The sequence below is a fragment of the Leucoraja erinacea genome, chromosome 35, assembly GCF_028641065.1.
Source record: "Leucoraja erinacea ecotype New England chromosome 35, Leri_hhj_1, whole genome shotgun sequence".
Classification (NCBI taxonomy): Eukaryota; Metazoa; Chordata; class Chondrichthyes; order Rajiformes; family Rajidae; genus Leucoraja; species Leucoraja erinaceus.
In genome coordinates this window covers 8,805,823-8,826,505 of record NC_073411.1, presented here as the reverse complement: position 1 = coordinate 8,826,505, position 20,683 = coordinate 8,805,823, and the positions used below count along the sequence as shown (strand labels likewise).

The 20,683-nt window shown below is 46.9% G+C and overlaps 1 protein-coding gene across 2 annotated transcripts in view; it reads right to left on the bottom strand.

Moving 5' to 3' along the window:
• LOC129713297 (netrin receptor UNC5D-like) overlaps positions 1 to 20,683 on the bottom strand; it is a 346,405-nt gene that overhangs the window by 60,129 nt on the left and 265,593 nt on the right. For both annotated transcript variants that reach the window (XM_055662249.1, XM_055662250.1), the window contains exons 5-8: positions 16,373 to 16,553; positions 14,857 to 15,024; positions 5,953 to 6,117; positions 1,432 to 1,464 (exon numbers count right to left, since the gene is read on the bottom strand). In XM_055662249.1, coding sequence (XP_055518224.1) covers positions 1,432 to 1,464; positions 5,953 to 6,117; positions 14,857 to 15,024; positions 16,373 to 16,553 — 547 coding nt within the window. The remainder of the gene's footprint in view (positions 1 to 1,431; positions 1,465 to 5,952; positions 6,118 to 14,856; positions 15,025 to 16,372; positions 16,554 to 20,683) is intronic.

Here is a 20,683-nt window from a genome sequence, read left to right as displayed (position 1 = left end):
AAAGTAACTTTGAGACATAGTTCCATCGGATTTGGGGGCAGGATATGCAAAAAAAACAAAGCTTGACAACCAATAATAAAAATCATGAGATGAATAGATCGGGCAGATGCACAGAGCTTCTGCCCAGAGTAGGGGAATCAAGAACCAGAGGACATAGGTTTAAGGTGAGAGGGGAAAGATTTAGTTTGGAGATACAGAGCGGAAACAGGCCCTTCGGTCCACCAACCAGCAATCCCCGCATAGTAACACTATTCTACACACACTAGGGCCAATTTACACTGATACCAAGACAATTAACCTACAAACGGTACGTCTTTGGAGTGCGAGAGGAAACCGAAGATCTTGGAGAAAACCCACGTGGTCACAGGGAGAATGTACAAACCCCGCACGAACAGCACCCATAGCCGGGATTGAGCCCAGGTCTCTGGCACTGGCGCTGTAAGGCAGCAACTCTACCGCTGCGCCACCCAAATAAGAACGTGAGGGATAACCTTTTTCATGCAAAGGGTGGTAGGTGCATGGAACAAGCTGCCAGAGGAGGTGGTTGAGGCTGGGACTATCACAACATTGAAGAAACATTTAGACAGGTATATGGATAGGACAGCTTTAGAGGGATATGGGCCAAATGCAGGCATGTGGGACTAGTGTAGAAGGGACATGTTGGGCAAGTTGGGCCGAAGGGCCTGTTTCTACGCTGTATCACTCTGTGACTATAAGGCATGGTGGGGACTGGTGCAGAATAAAAATGCATTAAGGGGCCTGTCCCACTTACGGGATTTTTTCGGAAACTTCCCGGCACCCGTCATAGTCACAGCAGCAGGTCCCCGAAAATTTTGAACACGTTGAAAATCCAGCGGCGACCAGAAAAAGGTACCACTCTTTGGCTGACTGCTCACGACGTTACCCCGTGACATGTCACCTGTATGGTCGTGAGTAGTCGCCCAAAGAGTCGTACCTTTTTCTGGTCGCCGCTGAATTTTCAACATGTTGAAAATATTCGGAGACCCGCTGCCACTATGACGGATGCCGGCAAGTCGCCGATAAAAAAAATCCCGTAAGTGGGACAGGCCCTTTACAATATAAAAGGAATACAAATTGATCTGGTATATTGCCTCATTATAAAGTGACAGGAGACTACCTCGCACATCAGAGACTACTTTTTGTCATGGCTGATCCTAAACTTTCAAAGGAATAACTTGCAAGGAAGGGAGAGGTTTATATGGAAATGACACGAGTGAAGGCAGATTTGCAGAATGTATTTTTGTGCCTATTTACTGAAGACATGTCCTCCCTTAAAATGGCCAGAGGCGATGAAGAGGCTGTTAACTTATTCCAGATTGATGAAGCTATCAAACGGTCTCCTCTGCCGCGCGAGTGCCCTGCGCGCTTTATAGCGACATAATCAAACCGGGAATCGTGACGAACACTTACTTTGAGGTTGTACCTCCTGCAGGGGTGGTTGATCTGTGAAGGAAAACAGGAGAGAGAATAACAATTAGCAAATAAAAAATCTTGCACGTCTGACGAAGGGTCTCGAACCGAAACGTCGAGACCCATTCCTCCTCTCCAGGGATGCTGCAGGAGCCGCTGAGTTACTCCAGCATTTTGTGCCTTTCTTCAAAATAAAAAATATTTCCTTCCCGACTGCGATTCACCGTGTGTCTTTCTCTGTGGGCTGGCAGATGGGGCAGGTGAGGCGTGGGTTGCCAAGTCTTCCCAGTAGCTCCAGGTATCTGCCAGTTCAGCTGGCAGCAGACGCATCTCCATGGATTTACATGTAGAGCGAGTGACAGCATTCGTATCTCCCCCCGTGGCCTCCCCTCTCAATAGCCCGTGAAGAGAGGCTGGCAGACCCATCAAAGTCAACGTGTCAGCCATGTTGTCTCTTCCAACTGGAGACTGGGCGGCGTGGAAACGATGTAACCACTTCCCCCGCAGTTTCTTTGCAAATGAACGACACTAGTCTGACTGTTTGATCCACGATAGAATATTCATATTCCAACATCAGGAACCACTTTTTAGTTGAGGGCCGACACAAAAAGCTGGAGTAACTCAGCGGGACGGGCAGCATCTTTGGTGAGAAGGAACAGGCGACGCTTCGGGTCGAGACCGTTCTTCAGAATGAGAGTCAGAGGAGAGGGAGACTAGAGATGTAGAAGGGTGCGTGTGAAAAGGACATATCAAAGCCAACCATGGTCAAGGAAATGCAGAATGGATTGTTGTTTGCTGAGGGGAAGGTGACAATGGGGCATACAATCAGGAACATTAATAGACAATAGGTGCAGGAGTAGGCCATTAGGCCCTTCGATGTGAAACTAGTCAGAGAACTAAGTTGGGGAGTGGGGGTGGGGGGGAAGGAGAGAGAGGGAAAGTCAGGGTTACTTGGTTAGAGAATCCAATGATAGACTCAAAAATCTGGAGTAGCTCAGTGGGCCAGGCAGCATCTCTGGAGAGAAGGAATGGGTGATGTTTCAGGTCGAAACCCTTCTTCACACTCACTCAATACTGAAATCAATACTCATATCCCCATATCATTCAATTGCCTCGGATTCTGCATTTGGCCCATCAAGTCTACTCTGCCATTCAATCATGATGGATCCATCTCTCCCTCCAAACCCCATTCACCTGGCTTCCCCCCATAACCTCTGACACCTGTGCTAATCAAGAATCTATCTATCTCCACCTTAAAAATATCCACTGACTTGGCCTCCATAGCCTTCTGTGGCAAAGAATTCCACAGATTCACCACCCTCTGACTAAAGACATTTCTCCTCATCTCCTTCCCAAAAGAACGTCCTTTAATTCTGAGGCTGTGACCTCTAGTCCTAGACTCTCCCACTAGTGGAAACATCCTCTCCACATCCACTCTATCCAAGCTTTTCACTATTCTGCGCATGAGAGGTATACCTTGGTGTCTCCTTTATCTGTTTTATAAGAACTTGAGGGAGTTGGGGAGAAGTATTAAGATAGCCTGGTATGATAGAGAAACTTACTAACAATAATGATCACTGAAGATAAGGCAAATTCAGATTTTAATGCAGGCATCAGAGGTTATGGGGAGAAGGCAGGAGTATGAAGGAAGGGATAGAACAGCCTTGTTTGATTGGCGGAGTAGACTTGATGGGCCGAATGGCCTAATTCTACTCCTAAAACGTTTGAACTTATAATCTTATGAGTGGAGCATATAAATGGAGCATCTAATTTACAGTATAGGGTGGGACGGTAGCACAGTGATAGATTTGTTGCTTTAGAGCGCAGGGTTCGATCCTGACTACGGGTGCTGTCTGTATGGAGTTTGCTTGGGGTTTTCCTGGGTGCTCCGGTTTCCTCCCACACTCCAATGAGGTACAGGTTTGTAGGTTAATTGGCTTTGGTAAAAATTGTGAAATGTCCTTCATGTGTGGCATAGTGCTTCTGTACGGGAATCACTGGTCAGCACGGATTCGGTGGGCTGAAGGGCCTGTTTCTGTGCTGTATCTCTAAACTAAACTAAACTAAACTAAACAGTCCATGAGCCAATTCCTCCATTAGTCAGAAACATGTTGTATAGTAAACCGTATCATATAGCTCTACTAACACTTGGTGTCATTCTTTCATTTTATTGAATATTCATGCTAATACTGCCCACAATTAAATTAATGGAATGTGTAGCCGATACAGTTTATTAATGGATACCATAAAACTTTTTATTATTTTTATTAACATCTTGGAAAATACTTTAGAAATATGTGGGAGAAATTGCACAAAGCTGTATCTCTAAACACAACAAAACAAAACTAATCTAAAACGGACCAGAGAAGATAATTTTGATGGATATTAGCAAGAAGTGGATTGTTCAAGATTTGATGAATCGTAGAAATATTTAGTTTAGTTTAGTTTAGAGATATAGCGCGGAAATAGGGCATTCCGCATTCCCACCAGCAATCCCTGGACATTAACGCTATCCGACACACACTAGGGACAATTTCCACTTATACCAATCCAATGAACTAGTCTGAAGAAGAGACTCGACCCGAAACATCACCCATTCCATCTCTCCAGAGATGCTGCCTGTCCCGCTGAGTTACTCCAGCTTTTGTGTCTATCTTTGGTTTAAACCAGCATCTGCAGTTCCTTCCCACACAACCTCTACAAACCTGTACGTCTTTGGAGTGTGGGAGGAAACCGAAGATCTTGCAGAAAACCCACGCAGGTCACGGGGAGAAGGTACAAACTCCGTACAGACAGCACCCGTGGTTGGGATCGAACCCGGGTCTCCGGCGCTGCAAGGCAGCAACTCTACCACTGCGCCACCCTGCCGCCCACTCTGGGAAATAGGATGGAAAGGGTTCATTGCTTTATCACAATGAACGGGAAAACACATTGAAAAGCAGCTCACACACTGCCTGTTCTTGCCTTTGAATCAAGGCAGCACGATTCACCAGATTAATTCCTCAGATAAGGATGTTATCTCCTGAAGAGGGAAAGCTGAGCCCTGCTCCACCGAGTTTGTAACAATGAGAGGTGCTCTCGGTGAGATAACATTCTGAGAGGGATTGGCAAGGCAGATCTGTAAGTTTGTCTCCACTGGAGCAGGATGAGAGGTCAGACATTTAAAAAACCTGAGGGTGAAATGTCTTCCTTTGGAGTGTTGGCGATCTCAGTCGCAGCGAACCGGAATCTCAGTCCCTGGGGACATTGAACGCTGAGGTCGATACGCAATCGGGGAATCAGTGGGAAGATGGATCGGTATAATCCAGTTAAATGGCAGAGCAGACTCGAGTGACTAATCCCATCTCCTTTTCTTATGGTGTAGGAAGGAACTGCAGAGGCTGGTTTATGCTGGGGTAAAGGGCCTGTCTCACTGTACGAGCTAACGCAAGAGCACTCCCGAGTTTAAAAAAAAAATCAAAGTCGTGGTAAGCACGTAGAATGTACGTCGGAGCTCGGGACGTCTCTTAGCGGCTCATAACGCTAACGGCAGGTACTCGGGAAACGCGGTAAGCTCGTGAAGATTTTTCAACATGCTGAAAGATGTCCACGAGAGCCCCGAGTACCTACGAGCGGCCATTACCGTAAATCTCCGAGTTCGAATCAGGGGAAACTCGGGAGAACTCTTCAAATTAGCTCGCACAGTGGGACAGCCCCATAACTCGGCGGGTCAGGAAGCATCTCTGGAAGTGCTGCTGCCTCTCTCTCTATCCCACCCCCACCCAAGTCACGTTTTCACCCCAGAAACAGCTTGCAATGGCCTGATTGTTACCTTTTTTGTATATCTTTCATTCATTGTTCTTTACCTCTCCATACCACCAGGGGGCGCCACACGATGGCAGCCTCGCCAACAGTCTGTCTGTTTTGTCGTCTTTTTTTTTGTTATTTTTAGTGTGTTTTAAAAGTTTGTGTTAATGTTCTCTGTTTATTTTTATGTGGGGGGTGGGCGGGGGAAACTTTTTTCAATCTCTTACCTTGCCGGAGATGCGATTGTTTTCCGGATCGTATCTCCGGTTGCTCTGCAGCCTAACATCATGGAGCTGAAGGCCTTGCTCGGGACTGACTTTGAGCCCCACTGTGGGGACATGGACTTACCATCGGAGCCGATCCCTTGCCTGGCATCGACGCTCCAATGACGTGCAGGCTTGTAGGTTCATTGGGTTTTGTAAACTGTAAAATTCATTGGTTCATAAATGATAGGAGTAGAATTAGGCCATTCGGCCCATCGTCTGCTCTGCCATTCAATCATGGCTGGTCTATCTCTCCCTCCTAACCCCATTCTCCTGCCTTCTCCCCATAACCCCTGACACCCGGACTAATGAAGAATCTATCAATCTCTGCCTTAGGAATTGTCCCCAGTGTGTTGGATAGTGCTAGTGCAAGGGGCTAGCATTGGTCGGCATGGACTCTATGGGCCGAAGGGCCTGTTTCTGTGCTATATCTCTAAAGTCTTACTAAAGTTTGCGCGAGTAGTGTACTTACTCTGGACGCACAGGCCTTGGGTGCAGTTGTCCGACTCTTGGCCCAACCCCTCGCAGGGCTGTCCTCCATACCTCGGTTCAGGGGCCACACAGGCGCGGACCCTCTGGTGCTCACAGTCGGAGGAGCAAGCCGACCACCCGCTCCACGGCTCCCAGCCTCCGTCCACTTTGCGGGGAGAAACAGAGACATTATCCTTTATGTTTTCTTTGCCAGCAACGTTCAGCTGGGCAGAGGCAGAGAATGCATATCTGTGGCACGGTGGCGCAGCGGTAGAGTTGCTGCCTTACCGCACCAGAGACCCGTGTTCTAACCTCACTATGGATGCTGTCTGTCTGGTCATTCAATGGCCTCCCTGTGACCACGTGGGTTTTCTCAGGGTGCTCTGGTTCCCACCCACATCCCAATTACATGCGGATGTGTCGGTTCATCGACTTCTGTGAATAATCCCCAGTGTGCAGGGTGTGCGATAACATGGAACTAGTGTGCAGGTGATCAATGGTCGGCAGGGCTTGGTGGGCCGAAGGGCCTGTTTCCAAGTTGTACCACTAAAACTAACCGAGACGAGCACTTGATTCACCAACGCCACTCTTTAAAAAGCCCACTGATGTGAGACATCGGGTCAAAGTACTCTTTAGACCAAAGAACTATGATGCCATACAAAAAGACACAAGGTGCTGGAGTTAAGGGCCTGTTCTACTTTCACGACCTAATTCACACCCTTTTTTACTCGTGGACATTTTTCATCAGGCTAGAAAAACGCCCCGACCTACTTGATGCCACGAGTACCTACGACTAGCATCACAACCTACGACCTCGTGACGACCATGCTGCAAGTATGAGTCAAGGGAAAACTCGGCAGAGGTCGTGAATTAGGTGGTCAAAGTAGGACAGGCCGTTAACTCAGCAAGTCAGGCAGCATCTCTGGAGAACATGGATAGCAGACATTCCGAGTCGGGACCCTTCCATTGGAGGAAGAGTGAGGAGAACTTCTACGAAGGAGGCCTACCTCGAGGAGCAGTCAAAAAAATCAAAACAAGGGAAATGCAGGTGCTGGTTTACAAAAGGAAAGGATACAAAGTGCTGGAGTACCCCAGCAGGTCAGGCAGCAAACCTGGAGAACATTCATCAGTGATGTTTCGGGTCGGGACAATTCTTCAGAAGGTGCTGCCAATTAGCAGTGAAAAGGCAGCAATTATTAATTAACATTTCAAACAGAGATTGGAACACACATTTGAATTAAGTAGTTCCAATATCAGAAACATTAAAAGTAAGATAAATATTTTGAAATATTTATGTGAGGAATAGACGGTTTATATATTCAGGAACTAATTAGATTGCTATGCTGTAATTAGGGATGAGAATACTATTAAAAGGTCACAGGGTTTTCCCCTGTAAATAATTGAAAGATTTTGGGGTGATTTTCCTGTATGTTTAGTATATAAAAAGACCAAAGTTCATTACATTTCAAGCAATTTTGGTCTGTTTGCATCGGAGATGCTTAACAGAGCAGCCTGTGGAGTCTGACAGGATAACGGGTGGCAAATCTGGAATGTTTGCCCTGGTTCAATGGTGTAGAAGGAGCTGCCAATTAAATCGAAGGTAGACACAAAATGCCGGAGTAACTCAGTGGGACAAGCAGCATCTCTGAAGCGAAGGAATGGGTGACGTTTCGGGTCGAGACCCTTCTTCAGTCTGAGGAAGGGTCTCGACCCGAAACGTCACACATTCCGTCTCTCCAGTGATGCTGCTTGTCCCGATGACTTACTCCAGCATTCTGTGCCTATCCTTGGTTCAAAGGTGCTTTGTTTCTCGAGTCACCAGATTCGGTGCCATTTGCAAAGTCCGGTCCGCGCGCTAGGTCCCAAGGAGGGCCCGAACTAGGCGAGCCCCAGGCTGCTGCGGGGCCTCCAGCTGCCGCCTTGTACCTTGTGGTCATCACTTCCGAAGAGTCCACCAGGGACTATACTAGAAGCTGACGAGAGTTGGTCTGGTCTAGCGGGAGTCTGTGGGCCTGGACGGAGGTCTTGAAAGCTGCGTAGGTGGACACGCCAACAGAGGATTGAACGAGGGCATTCCAGAGGGAAATTGTTTCAGGGAAAAAATGACTGTATGTAGGGAGTAGATGTGTGTTGTTGATCTACAAGTTGCTTGTTGTGCTTCTTCTGGATCTTGTTCTTTTCTCTTTGACATGTAATAGCCCTGTCCCACGATGCGAGTTCATTCCAAGAGCTCTCCTGAGTTTAAAAAAAATCAAACCAGTGGTAAGCACGGAGAATGAACGTAGCGGGTATGTCGGAGCTCGGGGACGTCTCTATGCGCTACCGGCAGTTACTCGGGAAGACTCACTAACGGCAGGTACTCGGGAAGATTCGCTAACAGCAGGTAAGCACAGGAAGACCCGTGAAGATTTTTCAAAACATGATGAAAAATGTCCACGAGAGCCCCGAGTACCGACGAGTGGCCATTACCGTAAATCTCCGAGTTCGAATCAGGGCAAACTCGGGAGAGCTCTTGGAATGAACTTGTACCGAGGGACAGGGCTTTAAGTCAGCGTTGAGGTCAATGTCCTGGGTTGATGACCTTGTGAAGAGCAGTCAGTCCAAGCATCTGGCGTCTGCTTTCAAGGGAGTCTCAGTTGAAGTTGGTGAGCATTTTGGTTACATTGTCGTCTGAAGTTGCCAAACACAAACCGGGCTGCTCTTTGTTGAACATTTTGACGGACATCTTTATTTTTCTTGGTTAGAGGGTTCCAAGCAGTGGAGGCCAACTCCAAGTGCGGTTGGACTGTGGTTTGGTACAATTTTTTTGGACAGTTTTAGAACAATGGTGGAAGTTTCTCTGGACGTTCCTCTCCTTGATCGCCTTCCTTTGTGCCTCGGGGAGGCCTCCAGTAGCCGACCTTGAGGGCATGGAAGGTAAGGCCCCGGTTCACTTTCTTCCCGAACCTTGCTCCTCGAGAACACCATCGCCGTCTCCCTCTTCCATGGTTCTCCACCTAGTCCGCGCCAACCAGCGATCGACGTACACTAGCACTATCCCACACACACCAGGGACAATTTACAATTTTACCACAGTCAATCAGCCGACAAACCTGTACGTCTTCAGAGTGTGGGAGGAAACCGGATCACCCAGAGAAAACCCACGTGGTCACAAGAAGAACGTACTAACTCCGTACAGACAGCACTCATAGTCACAGGATCGAACCCGGATCTCTGGCACAGTAAGGCTACAAATCTACCGCTGCACCTCGGTGCCACCCGTTAGACAGACGTGGGTTACTCAACAGCGGACATTGATGTTCACCGCCTTCCCACTCATCTTGTGCAGTTCTTGTTAAAGATGTACAAAATAACAGGGGCGCTGAATTTGTAAATTGCTTAAGCAAGGCTTCTACACTTACAGAGATAATTTTGACTGTGCAATAACATAAAAGGAATTTTTTTCCATTACTTTTAATAGAAACAAAATTATAATATGAAAAGGATTTATTTAAATCATGTTCTTGAAGCAGTCTCATTTTCCCCTGTCATGTTTTCATGAAAGCCCAGCTGCAAACTACTGGGGGAGGAGCATTTATCTTATGAAGATGTCATAAGTCCTCAGACCTTTCACACCATGGGCAGACACAAAATAGTGGAGTAACTCAGCGGGACAGGCAGCATCTCCAGAGAGATGGAATGGGTGACGTTTCAGGTCGAGACCCTCCTTCAGACTGAGAGTCAGGGCGAGGGACACAGATAAGGAGGTGAAAGGTGTGAAAACAAGATCAAAGGGTATGGAGTTCAAAGAAAGTGTACAATAGATCATTGTTAGCGAGGAGAAGGTGAGAACAAAGCAAACAGAGATAAAATTTAATCAGGAGGACAGTCAGACTGGTCGGCAAACTAGGAAATGGGAGGGATGGAGAGAGAGGGAAAGCAAGGGTTACTTGAAGTTAGGGAAGTCAATATTCATACCGCTGAGGGTGTAAACTGCCCAAGTGAATTATGAGGGCCTGTTCCCCTGATTTGATTTGTGCCTCACTCTGACAGTGGAGGAGGCCCAGGGCAGAAAAGTCAGTGTGGGAACGGGAGGGGGAGTCAAACTGTTTAGCAACTGGGTGATCAGGTAGATTCAAGTGGACTGAGCGGAGATGCTGGAAATCTGAAATAAAAACAGAAAACGCTGGAAACACTCAGCTGGTCAGGCAGCATCTGTGGAAGGTAGACAAAAGTGCTGGAGAAACTCAGTGGGTGCAGCAGCATCTATGGAGCGAAGGAGATAGGCAACGTTTCAGGCTGAGGGGGGGGGGGGGAGAAGAAAGGAGAAAGGAAAAGGAGGAGCCCGAGGGTTGAGGGAGAGCAGAGAAGGGGAGGAGACAGGAAGGGCTACCGGAAATTGGGGAAGTCAATGTTTATGCCGCTAGGGTGCAGACTGCCCAAGCGGAATATGAGTTGATGCTCCTCCAATTTCCGGTGTTGCTCACTGTGTCCATGGAGGAGGCCCAGGACAGAGAGGTTGGATTCGGAATGGGAGGGGGAGTTAAAGTGCGGAGATCAGGTTGGTTAATGCGGACCGAGCGGAGGTGTTCGGCGAAACGATCGCCAAGCCTACGCTTGGTCTCACCGACGTAGATCAGCTGACATCTAGAGCAGCGGATGCAATAGATGAAGTTGGAGGAGGTGCAGGTGAACCTCTGTTGCACCTGGATCGACTGCTTGGGTCCTTGAATGGAGTCGAGGGGGGAGGTAAAGCGACAAGTGTAGCATCTCTTGTGGTTGCAAGGGAAAGTGCCCGGGGAGGGGGTGGTGCGGGGGGGGAAGGGACAAATTGACCAGGGAGTTACGGAGGGAGCGGTCTTTGCGGAAAGCGTCTGTGGAAAACCAAATGCAATTAATGTTTCACGTCAAACGCTTTCATTAAATGCAAAAATAGACTCAAAAGTTTCCACGGATACTGTCTGCCATAAAAACAGAAGTTAATAGCAAGAATATTGCCGATGGAGTATTTAATAGTCTGATTTAATTAGATGCAAATTTCTCGTAGTAAATCGTAATTCCAACTCGGCATTGAAATGTCTTGTGATTATCAAACCAGTTTTGTGGCAGCAGATGAACTAAATGTGTGCAATCGGAAGGCAGAAAGATGTATGAGAATAGTCTTTACCCTGTTAATTAACAGTCATGAAGGACTGTAAAATGAATATTTCAGCACTCAAAAGAAATCACAACCAGGAATATTTCACACATGCTGTCAGCTACGGTCTGTTGATGGCACTCTAGCTTTGAGTTGGGGACCTGTGAGTTTAAATCCCACTCGTGAGTATTAGAATCCTAGACTGCAAAAAGATCTGACCACTGCCCAGTCCATCATCAGGCTCTGACCTCCCTACCATCGAGGGGATCTATCGCAGTCGCTGCCTCAAAAAGGCTGGCAGCATCATCAAGGATCTACACACCATCCTGACCACTCACTCATCTCCCTGCTGCCTTCAGGTAGAAGGTTCAGGAGCCTGAAATCTGCAACATCCAGGTTCAGGAATAGCTGCTTCCCCACAGCCATCAGTCTATTAAACTCAACTCAAACAAATCTGAACTTTAATAGCCTATTGCACTTTATCTGCTTATTTATGTATATATATATATATATATATATATGTTATATATGTATATATGTATTTATTTATGTATATATATATATATATATATATGTGTATGTATATATATATGTGTTATATATGTATGTGTATATATATGTGTATATATATATGTATGTGTGTGTGTTTATATATATATATATATATATATATATATATATATACTATATATATATATATATTCAATGGTATATGGACACACTGATCTGTTCTGTATTCATGCCTACTATATTCTGTTGTGCTGAAGCAAAGCAAGAATTTCATTGTCCTATCTGGGACACATGACAATGAACTCTCTTCAATCTTGAGTGTAGGAAGGAATTACAGACACACACAAAATGTTGGAGTAACTCAGCGGGACAGGCGGCATCTCTGGAGAGAAGGAATGGGTGATGTTTCGGGTCGAGACCCTTCTTCAGACTTCTCACACAGGAACTGCAGATGCTGGTTTAAACCGAAGATAGACACAACATGCTGGAGTAACTCAATGGGACAGGCAGCATGTCTGGAGTAGAAGGAATGATCTAATCAGTCAGAAGAAGGGTCTCGACCGGAAACGTCACCCAGAATCCAAGAGTGGCATAGTGTATGGAACGAGCTGCTGGAGGAGGTCGTTGAGGCAGGTGCTAATGCAATGTTTTACGAAGCATTTAAACAGATACATTGATAGGACAGGTTCAGGGGGATATGGGCTAAACGCTGGCAGGTGGGACTATTGTAGAAGGGACATGGTGGTTGGTGAGGGCAGGTTGGGCCGAAGGGCCTGTTTCCACACTGTACGACTCTATGAACTGCACATGCCTGGAATCCTGAGCTAAACACAAAATGCTGGACAAACTCAGTGGGCCAGGCAGCATATGTGGAGGGATATGTGGACCGATGATGTTCGTAGCCAGGACTCTGTGGAGAAAATACTTGCAAGTCTACAGAGTAGGCACTGATGATGGAACTTGTGAATTGGTCTAGTAGAAGGTTGGCACGAACATGTTGGGCTGAATGGCCTTTTTTCTGCATCTAGCCTGTCCATTCCTTTAAGAATTTTAGGTAGGCAAAAACGCTGGGGAAACTCAGCGGGTGCAGCAGCATCTATGGAGCGCAGGAAATAGGCAACGTTTCGGGCCGAAACCCTTAAGGGTTTCGGCCCGAAACGTTGCCTATTTCCTGCGCTCCATAGATGCTGCTGCACCCGCTGAGTTTCTCCAGCATTTTTGTCTACCTTCGATTTTCCAGCATCTGCAGTTCCTTCTTAAACCCTTACGAATTTTATATGTTTCTATAAGATTTTGGAGATACAGTGGGGAAACAGCCCGTTTGGCTCACCATGTCCGCGCTGGCCAGCGATTCCTGTACACTAGCACAATCTTACTGTACTGTAACCAGTCAATGTGGAGTCTAGCTTTGTATACCATTTCATTTTGAAGCTAGGCACAAAATGCTGGAGTAACTCAGCGGGATAGACAGCGTCTCTGGAGAAAAGGAATGGGTGACGTTTCGGGTTGAGACCCTTCCCTCCAGAGATGCTACCTGTCCCGCTGAGTTACTCCAGCATTTTGTGTGTATCTTCGGTGTAAACCAGCATCTGCAGTTCCTACCCACCATTTGGTTTTGTTCAACTTGCAGCCTTCCAGGACACCATATCAAGCTTGGTGGCTTCAGACCCCATCTAATCGAGCAGCAGTATGTGGCCATCAGTCTGTTGTTGTTTGTTGTACAGTCTGCACTGTACACTGCAAGGGCCAGGATGCAAGCGGGCAAGATCATCTCTGACCCCTCTCACCCTGGCCACAAACTCTTTGAACCACTTCCCTCTGGAAGGCAACTCCGGATTGTCAAAGCTGCCACAGCCAGACATAAAAACTGTTTTTTAATCCACGAGTAGTTCCCCACTCAACAGCCAAAAATCTGTAGCCTCCCTTTGATCTGGTATTTTGTTGGTTCACATGCTTGATCAATGGTGTTTTATCATTAATGTTTTATTATTATTAATATTTAGTGTTTTCTGAGTCATTCGTAACTGTCACTGGATGTCATGTTGTTACTTGTGGGCGGAGCACCAAGGCAAATTCCTTGTATGTGAATACTTGGCCAATAAACTTACTTACTTACTTACTTTCCATCATCTCCGCAACCATTTAGTTTAGTTTAGTTTAGAGAAGCATCGCGGCAACAGGCCCTTCGGCCCACCGAGTCCGCACCGACCAGCGATCCCCGCACACTAACACTATCCTGCATGCAGTAGGGACAATTTACATTTATACCAAGCCAATTAACCTACAAACGTGTACGTCTTTGGAGTGTGGGAGGAAACTGAAGATCTCGGAGAAAACCCGCGCAGGTCACGTGGAGAACGTACAAACGCCGTACAGACAGCGCCCGTAGTCAGGATCGAACCCGGGTCTCCGGCGCTGCAAAGTGCTGTAAGGCAGCAACACTACCGCTGCGCCACCGTGGCCGGCCACTTGTTCGTTCTTTATGTCCCATTATCATCCCCACTTGGCCTTGAAACGTCAGCGTCCTGCCAAAGAATTGTGGCTCTTGGCTTCTGACTTACTCTGCCCTCAATTTGATGAAAGAGCCCGAAACAGAAACTATCCTTCTCTCTTCGCGGAGAATGGTGAGTGTTTCCTGCATTTTATCATTTAAATTCCACTGTTCTCACTCGTCTGCGGTGCTGAGGCAGCACAAACTCATTGATTGCGAAGATGGTGGATGAAACTCAGCTGAAATTTGTTTCGACTCTATAAGCTTCAACTATTTCAATCTTCCCTGACTGTTGTTCCACTAAAAATAACTAGCTAATCCATTACCTTGCCACAGATGAAATTGCTCTATTCCTCTGCCTTACATTGGTTTCAACGATATGACTATCAAACATAAGATATCCCTGTGTGATGACATTACCTATCACTTAGATTGGCCTACTGGGCTGATTCCGACTTCAATATGTCAGAGGGCTTTCAAGGCTGCTAGATTGCCGTGATAAAATTCTACCGCTTGCTAAGCGATCTCCACTCTTACGCACCTCTGCCTTGTCCGCTTTAGAAGCTGAAGGGCCTGTCCCACTTGGCAGTCATTTACGCGACAGGCCGGTGGCGGGCGAAGATTTCGTGCAGAACGAAAATCCTGGAGCGCTGCGTGATACAGCACGCAACTCCACACTCCTCCACGCCACTACATGCACCCGTCCCGCGCTACCCACACGCTACCAGGTCGCTTAATGGCACGCAAATGACGGCCAAGATGGACGGCCAAGCCCTTGAGGCTCTAACCTGGGCACAGAGAGGAACAGCCAATCTTCTGGACTGAGGTCCCTTCGCAAAAGCTTCCCCCGCTGAGCGGCGCTGGGCTGGTGCAGGTGCGTGTTCGCTTTTTCCACCCACGGCCACAGTGGACGCTGCACGCTGACCACTCTGTCCACGTTGACCAGGCACCGTTGACTGAAAGATAAATGCCAGTTACACAGGTTAGGTGCGTTGGGAATTGGGCTGGTGAAGCAGATTACTAGGGGAGGGTCTATTCTGCCAAAACATTAACTCAATTTCTCTCCCCACAATCACCGACTGACTTACTGAGCATTCCCACTATTTTACTTCAGACTTCCACTCATTTTTATTTATTGTAGAAGGCTCGTCGGTCGGTAAATCCGGGAGGACATGAAGCGTGGCATAAGATACAAGTACAAATTGTGAAGCCAGATGAAGGAAGTTAGGTGGTAGGTATATGGAATGAGCTGCTAGGGGGGTTAGTTGAACCAGGTACTCCAGCAGCATTTAAAATACTCTTGGACAAGTACATGGATAGGAAAGGCACGTACTAACTTTGGGTGCTAGAACATGGCAACACTTTTGTACAGCCCAGGGGAGGTCTGCTGTGTGATTTTATGGGGTTGAACCCAAAACAAAACATTTCACTGTTCCTAGGTACGTGTGGTAATAATGTATAATTGAAGCACTGTTAGCAGCATTTAAAAGACTTGGATATGTGCATGAATAGAAAAGGCAGACACTATAACTGCATTTAAAAGACACTTGGACAGGTACATGGATAGGAATGTCAGGGACTATACGAGATTTAAAGTATCTAGGGCAGGTAATGACTGAGGTGATGAAAAACTTTTTCACCCAGAGAGTTGTGAATCTGTGGAATTCTCTGCCACAAAAGGCAGTGGAGGCCAATTCACTGGATATTTTCAAGAGAGAGTTAACTTTAGCTCTTCGGGCCAAAGGAATCAAGGGATATGGGGAGAGAGCAGGAGCGGGGCACTGATTTTGGATGATCAGCCATGATTATATTCAATCGTGGTGCTGGCCTACTCCTGCACCTATTTTCTATGTTTCTGTGTTTCTAATGCCCATGGATGGGAAAGGTTTAGAAGGATATGGGCCAGACATGGGCACAGTGGCGCAACGGTAGAGTTGCTGCCTTACAGAGCTTGCAGCGCCGGTGACCCCGGTTCAATCCTGACTACGGGCGCTGTCTGTACGGAGTTTGGATGGTCTCCCAGTGACCGCGTGGGTTTTCTCCGGGATCTTCGGTTTCCTCCCACACTCCAAAGACGTGCAGGTTTGTAGGCTAATTGGCTTGGTGTAAATGTAAATTGTCCCTAGTGTGTGTCGGATAGTGTTAATGCGCAGGGATCGTTGGTCGGTGCGGACTCGGTGGGCCAATGGGGCTGTTTTCGCGCTGTATCTCTAAACTAAACTAAACTAAATGGGATTAGCTTAGATGGGGTCGGCATGGACGAGTTGGGCCGAAGGGCCTGTGTTGAGTCTAATGACTGCTTACCAAAGACGGTCAGTGTGGCTGCTGTAGTTCGTCTCCGGGCCACCACGTTTTCGGCAACGCAGGTGTAGTTTCCTGCATCGGTGAGCTGCGCTTGCTCGATGATCAGACTGTGCTCCACCGTGGTGTAAACGTTCGGGTCACTCCGTGGGTCAATCGGCACCTCGTTCTTCAACCACTCGACCTACAAGGAGAGGCAGAGGAAATGTGCAGGAAGGGAACTGCAGATGCCAGTTTACACTGGAGTTCGAGACAAAAAGCTGGAGTAACTCAAACAGGACAAAGCAGCGTCTCTGGAGAGAAGGAACAGGTGACCTTTTGGATCGAGACCCTCCTGCAGGAAATGCTGGGCTCGGACTTTCATTATAATAATAATAATAATAATAATTATTATGAAATGGTTATTTCAGTTTCAGTTTAGTTTATTGTCACGTGTACCGAGGTACAGTGTAAAGCTTTTTCTTCCGTGCTATCCAGTTAGCGGAAAGACGATACTTGATTACAATCGAGCCATTTACAGTGTACAGATACACAATAAGGGAATAACGTTTAGTGCAAGGTTAAACCAGCAAAGTTATAACAAGGATTGTCCGAGGGTCATCAAAGAGGTAGATAGTAGTTCAGCACCGATCCCTGGTTGTAGTCAGATGGTTCAGTTGCCTGATAACAGCTGGGAAAAAGCTGTCCCTGAATCTGGAGGTGTGCATTTCCACACTTCTGTACCTCTTGCCTGATGGGAGAGGGGAGAAGAGGGAGTGGCCGGAGTGTGACTGGTTCGTGATTATGCTGCTGGCCTTGCCGAGGCAGCGTGAAGTGTAGATGGAGTCAGTGGAAGGGAGGTTGGTTTGTGTGATGGTATTGGCTGCGTCCACAATTCTCTGCAATTTCTTACCGTCTCAGTGAGAGCTGTTCCCGAACCACTAACACATTCCCAGGGACCCTGTGTATATACTGACACATCACCTGGAGACCCACTGTACACACTAACACATTCCTAACACACTTGTGCACACACTAACACATTCTCCAGGAGCTGGTGTACACACTAAACATTCTCAGGGCATCCTGAAAATACTGAACACTCTCTAAAGGCCCTGTCCCACTTTCACGACCTAATTCACGACCTCTGCCGAGTTGACTCGTACTTGCAGCATGGCCTTCACGAGGTCGTAGGACTTTTATTACTAAACTGAAACTGAGATAATCATTTCATAATTATTATAATAATAATAGTAAAATAGTAAGCGCTGTAAAGGGCCTGTCCCACTTGGCCGTCATTTGCCCGTCACGCAGATGGCGGGCGAAAATTTTGTACGTTACAAAATCCTGCGACGCCGCGCGTCACTGCCAATGTCAACGCGCACCATGCGTGCGTAATGCGCACCGTGCGCGCATCACGTGCGTGTCACGTCGCGCATCGTGACGCGTAAACGATGTTGAGTACTTTACGCGCAAATGACGGCCACGTGGGACAGCCCCTTAAGGCAGCAACTCTACCGCTGCGCCACCGTGCCACCAGTGATGGATACCAGATTCTCCCTCTGGGCCAGCGATCAGGAGACTCCACCCTGCTGCCATTGTCACTCAGCAATATTCAGTCAGAGTTTCGAGCGACACTAATATCTCCCATGGGTTTAACTCTGCACCTGGCTGCTTACCGAAGTACATGGCAAGAAACTAATATTTTGTGCCCTTAAGTGAGTGATAAATCCCAGCTGTAACACAAATGATGTTTTTTTCATTTTTCACCGTGCCGATAATGAAAACTGCGATCCCCCCTGGGGGAATTTCGCCAACTCCATAAATTACAACAAGGTTAATATTATTCAGCTGCTTAGAATATCCGACAGAGGTTCCTGTGTAATTTGGAAAACAAGCCGACTTCTGGCGGCAATGTATAGCCAGACATCAGAGCAGACTGCAGTGCTGTTCAACACGGGCCACAAACTGAAGCTCGTCGCAATTAAAATAAAAAATAATAATTGCCTCAACTGTATCCATGGTGACTGTCACTGTTGGGTTACGTTTGGCCATAAGGGCGGGTTGGGCCGATCTTGGGCATTGTGGACAGGACTGCGCTCTTTAATTAGAATTAAATTAGAATAAAGCTGTCGTGAGCGACCTCTGATTACCATGGCAGAAACCTGGGTGAAAATAGTCCCTGTAACGATCGCTAAGTGCCTCTGGTTTGGGAAGCTGCTTATGTTTCCCGTTCGTCTGTCTGTTCAAAGGCAAAAACAGGAGAGAGAGGAAAAAAAAAAACAGCAGATAGAATCTCTCAACGCACAAACTCCTGAATGCATGCCGTATGGATGCGCTTGTCTGTGGAGATGAAGAGATTGTATTTGTTTCTTGGTATCTCTAAAAAACTTGCCAACAGCAGTGTGGTGGATTTAGTGCCATCTCCGACTTGTTAGCACTGGAGAGTGTGCAGAGGGTTTACTGGAGAAGGCTAGGGGACACACACAAAAAGTGTTGAACACTGTCCAGTCCATCACAAGTACTGACCTCCCCACTACCGAAAGGATCTACAGGAGTCGCAGCCTCATAAAGGCAGCCAGCATCATCAGAGACCCACACCACCCTGCCCATGCACTCATTTCACTCCTGCCATCGGGGAAGAAGGTGCAGGTTCAGGAGCAGCTTGTGTGGGAAGGAATTGCAGATGCTGGTTTACACTGAAGATAGACACAAGTTGCTGGAGTAACTCGGTGAGTCAGGCAGCATCTCTGGAGAAAAGGAATAGGTGACATTTCGGGTCGAGACCCTTTTTCAGACCTGAGGGTCTTGACCAGAAACGTCACCCATTCCTTCTCTCCAGAGATGCTGCCTGACCCACTGAGCTACTCCAGCTTTTTGTGTCTACCTAATGGAACAGCTTCCTCCCCACAGCCATTGGGCTACTAAACACGACAACCTCCAAATAAGCTCCAAACTGTATTAGACTTGGGGACATTATTTTTGTCTTTGCACTTTTATCGTCTATTTATTTGTCAGTTTTTTAAATATATATATGTACTAGACAAAAAATGTTGGAGAAACTCAGCGGGTGAGGCAGCATCTATAGAGAGAAGGAATGGCCGATGTTTTGGGTCTTGACCCAAAACATCGCCTATTCCTTCTCTCCATAGATGCTGCCTCACCCGCTGTGTTTCCCCAGCATTTTTTTTGTCGATTTTCGATTTTCCAAGTATCTGCAGTTCTTTCTTAAATATCTTACATATATATACTGAACTTTTTTGTTGTTTATTATGGGTTTTACGGAGTAAATTGTTTACATATTCTGTTGTAAGAATTTCATTGTTCTGTTTTAGGACGTATTCCTGACCCGATAGAGGTGTACAAAACTATGAGAGGTTTTGACAGCCAGACATAAAAACAGTTTTTATCCACGAGTAGTTGCTCTACTCACCAGCCAAAAATCTGTAGCCTCCCTTTGATCTGGTATTTTGTTGGTTCACATGCTTGATCAATGGTGTTTTATCATTAATGTTTTATTATTATTAATGTTTAGTGTTTTCTGAGTCATTCGTAACTGTCACTGTAGGTCATGTTGTTACTTGTGTGCGGAGCACCAAAGCAAATTCCTTGTATGTGAATACTTGGCCAATAAACTTACTTACTTACTTAGTAGGAAGTGTTTCACCTTGAGGAGCACAAAAACCAGAAGGCAAATGTTTAGGAGCAGGGATAAGATGGGATTTGAGGAGGACATTTTTTAACAGAGAGGGCATTTGCAATTTAGTACACACTGCTCGAGCAGCTGATAGAGGCAGACCTTCACATAATTTGGGGGGATATTGTGACAAGCACTTAAATCCAATCTCTCAGTAGTTAACAAGCGGTAGAGGCAGGTACAATCGCGATGCTTAAAATATATTTAAGGGCCTGTCCCACTTGGGCGACATTTTCGGCGACACCCTAGAAAGAGGTTGTCGCGGCGTGGTCGGGTCGGGGCGTGACGCGGGGTGACACGTGTAGTGACGCGCGGTGTCTCCCTGTCGCCCCTGGATTTTGGAATGTTCAAGATCTTCAGTCCACATCTGGGTGTTTTATCATGTGGTGCGCCCTGTCACACGCTGACGTTCGCTGTCCTGCGGGTGACACCCGGTGACGCGGGTATATAAAGCGCCGACATCCATTAAAACGTTATTGGTCGTTAGATTTATTGTCGATAAGTTCATTTCCAATGTGATTATTATACATCGGTGTAACCTTCTTGTGTTGTGAAGGCGGGTGAGGCGGAGTGTCGTAGCTTAACGTGACGGTGACGAGGAGCGTCGTACAACTAGACGGGTTTTAGGGCGTCAGTCA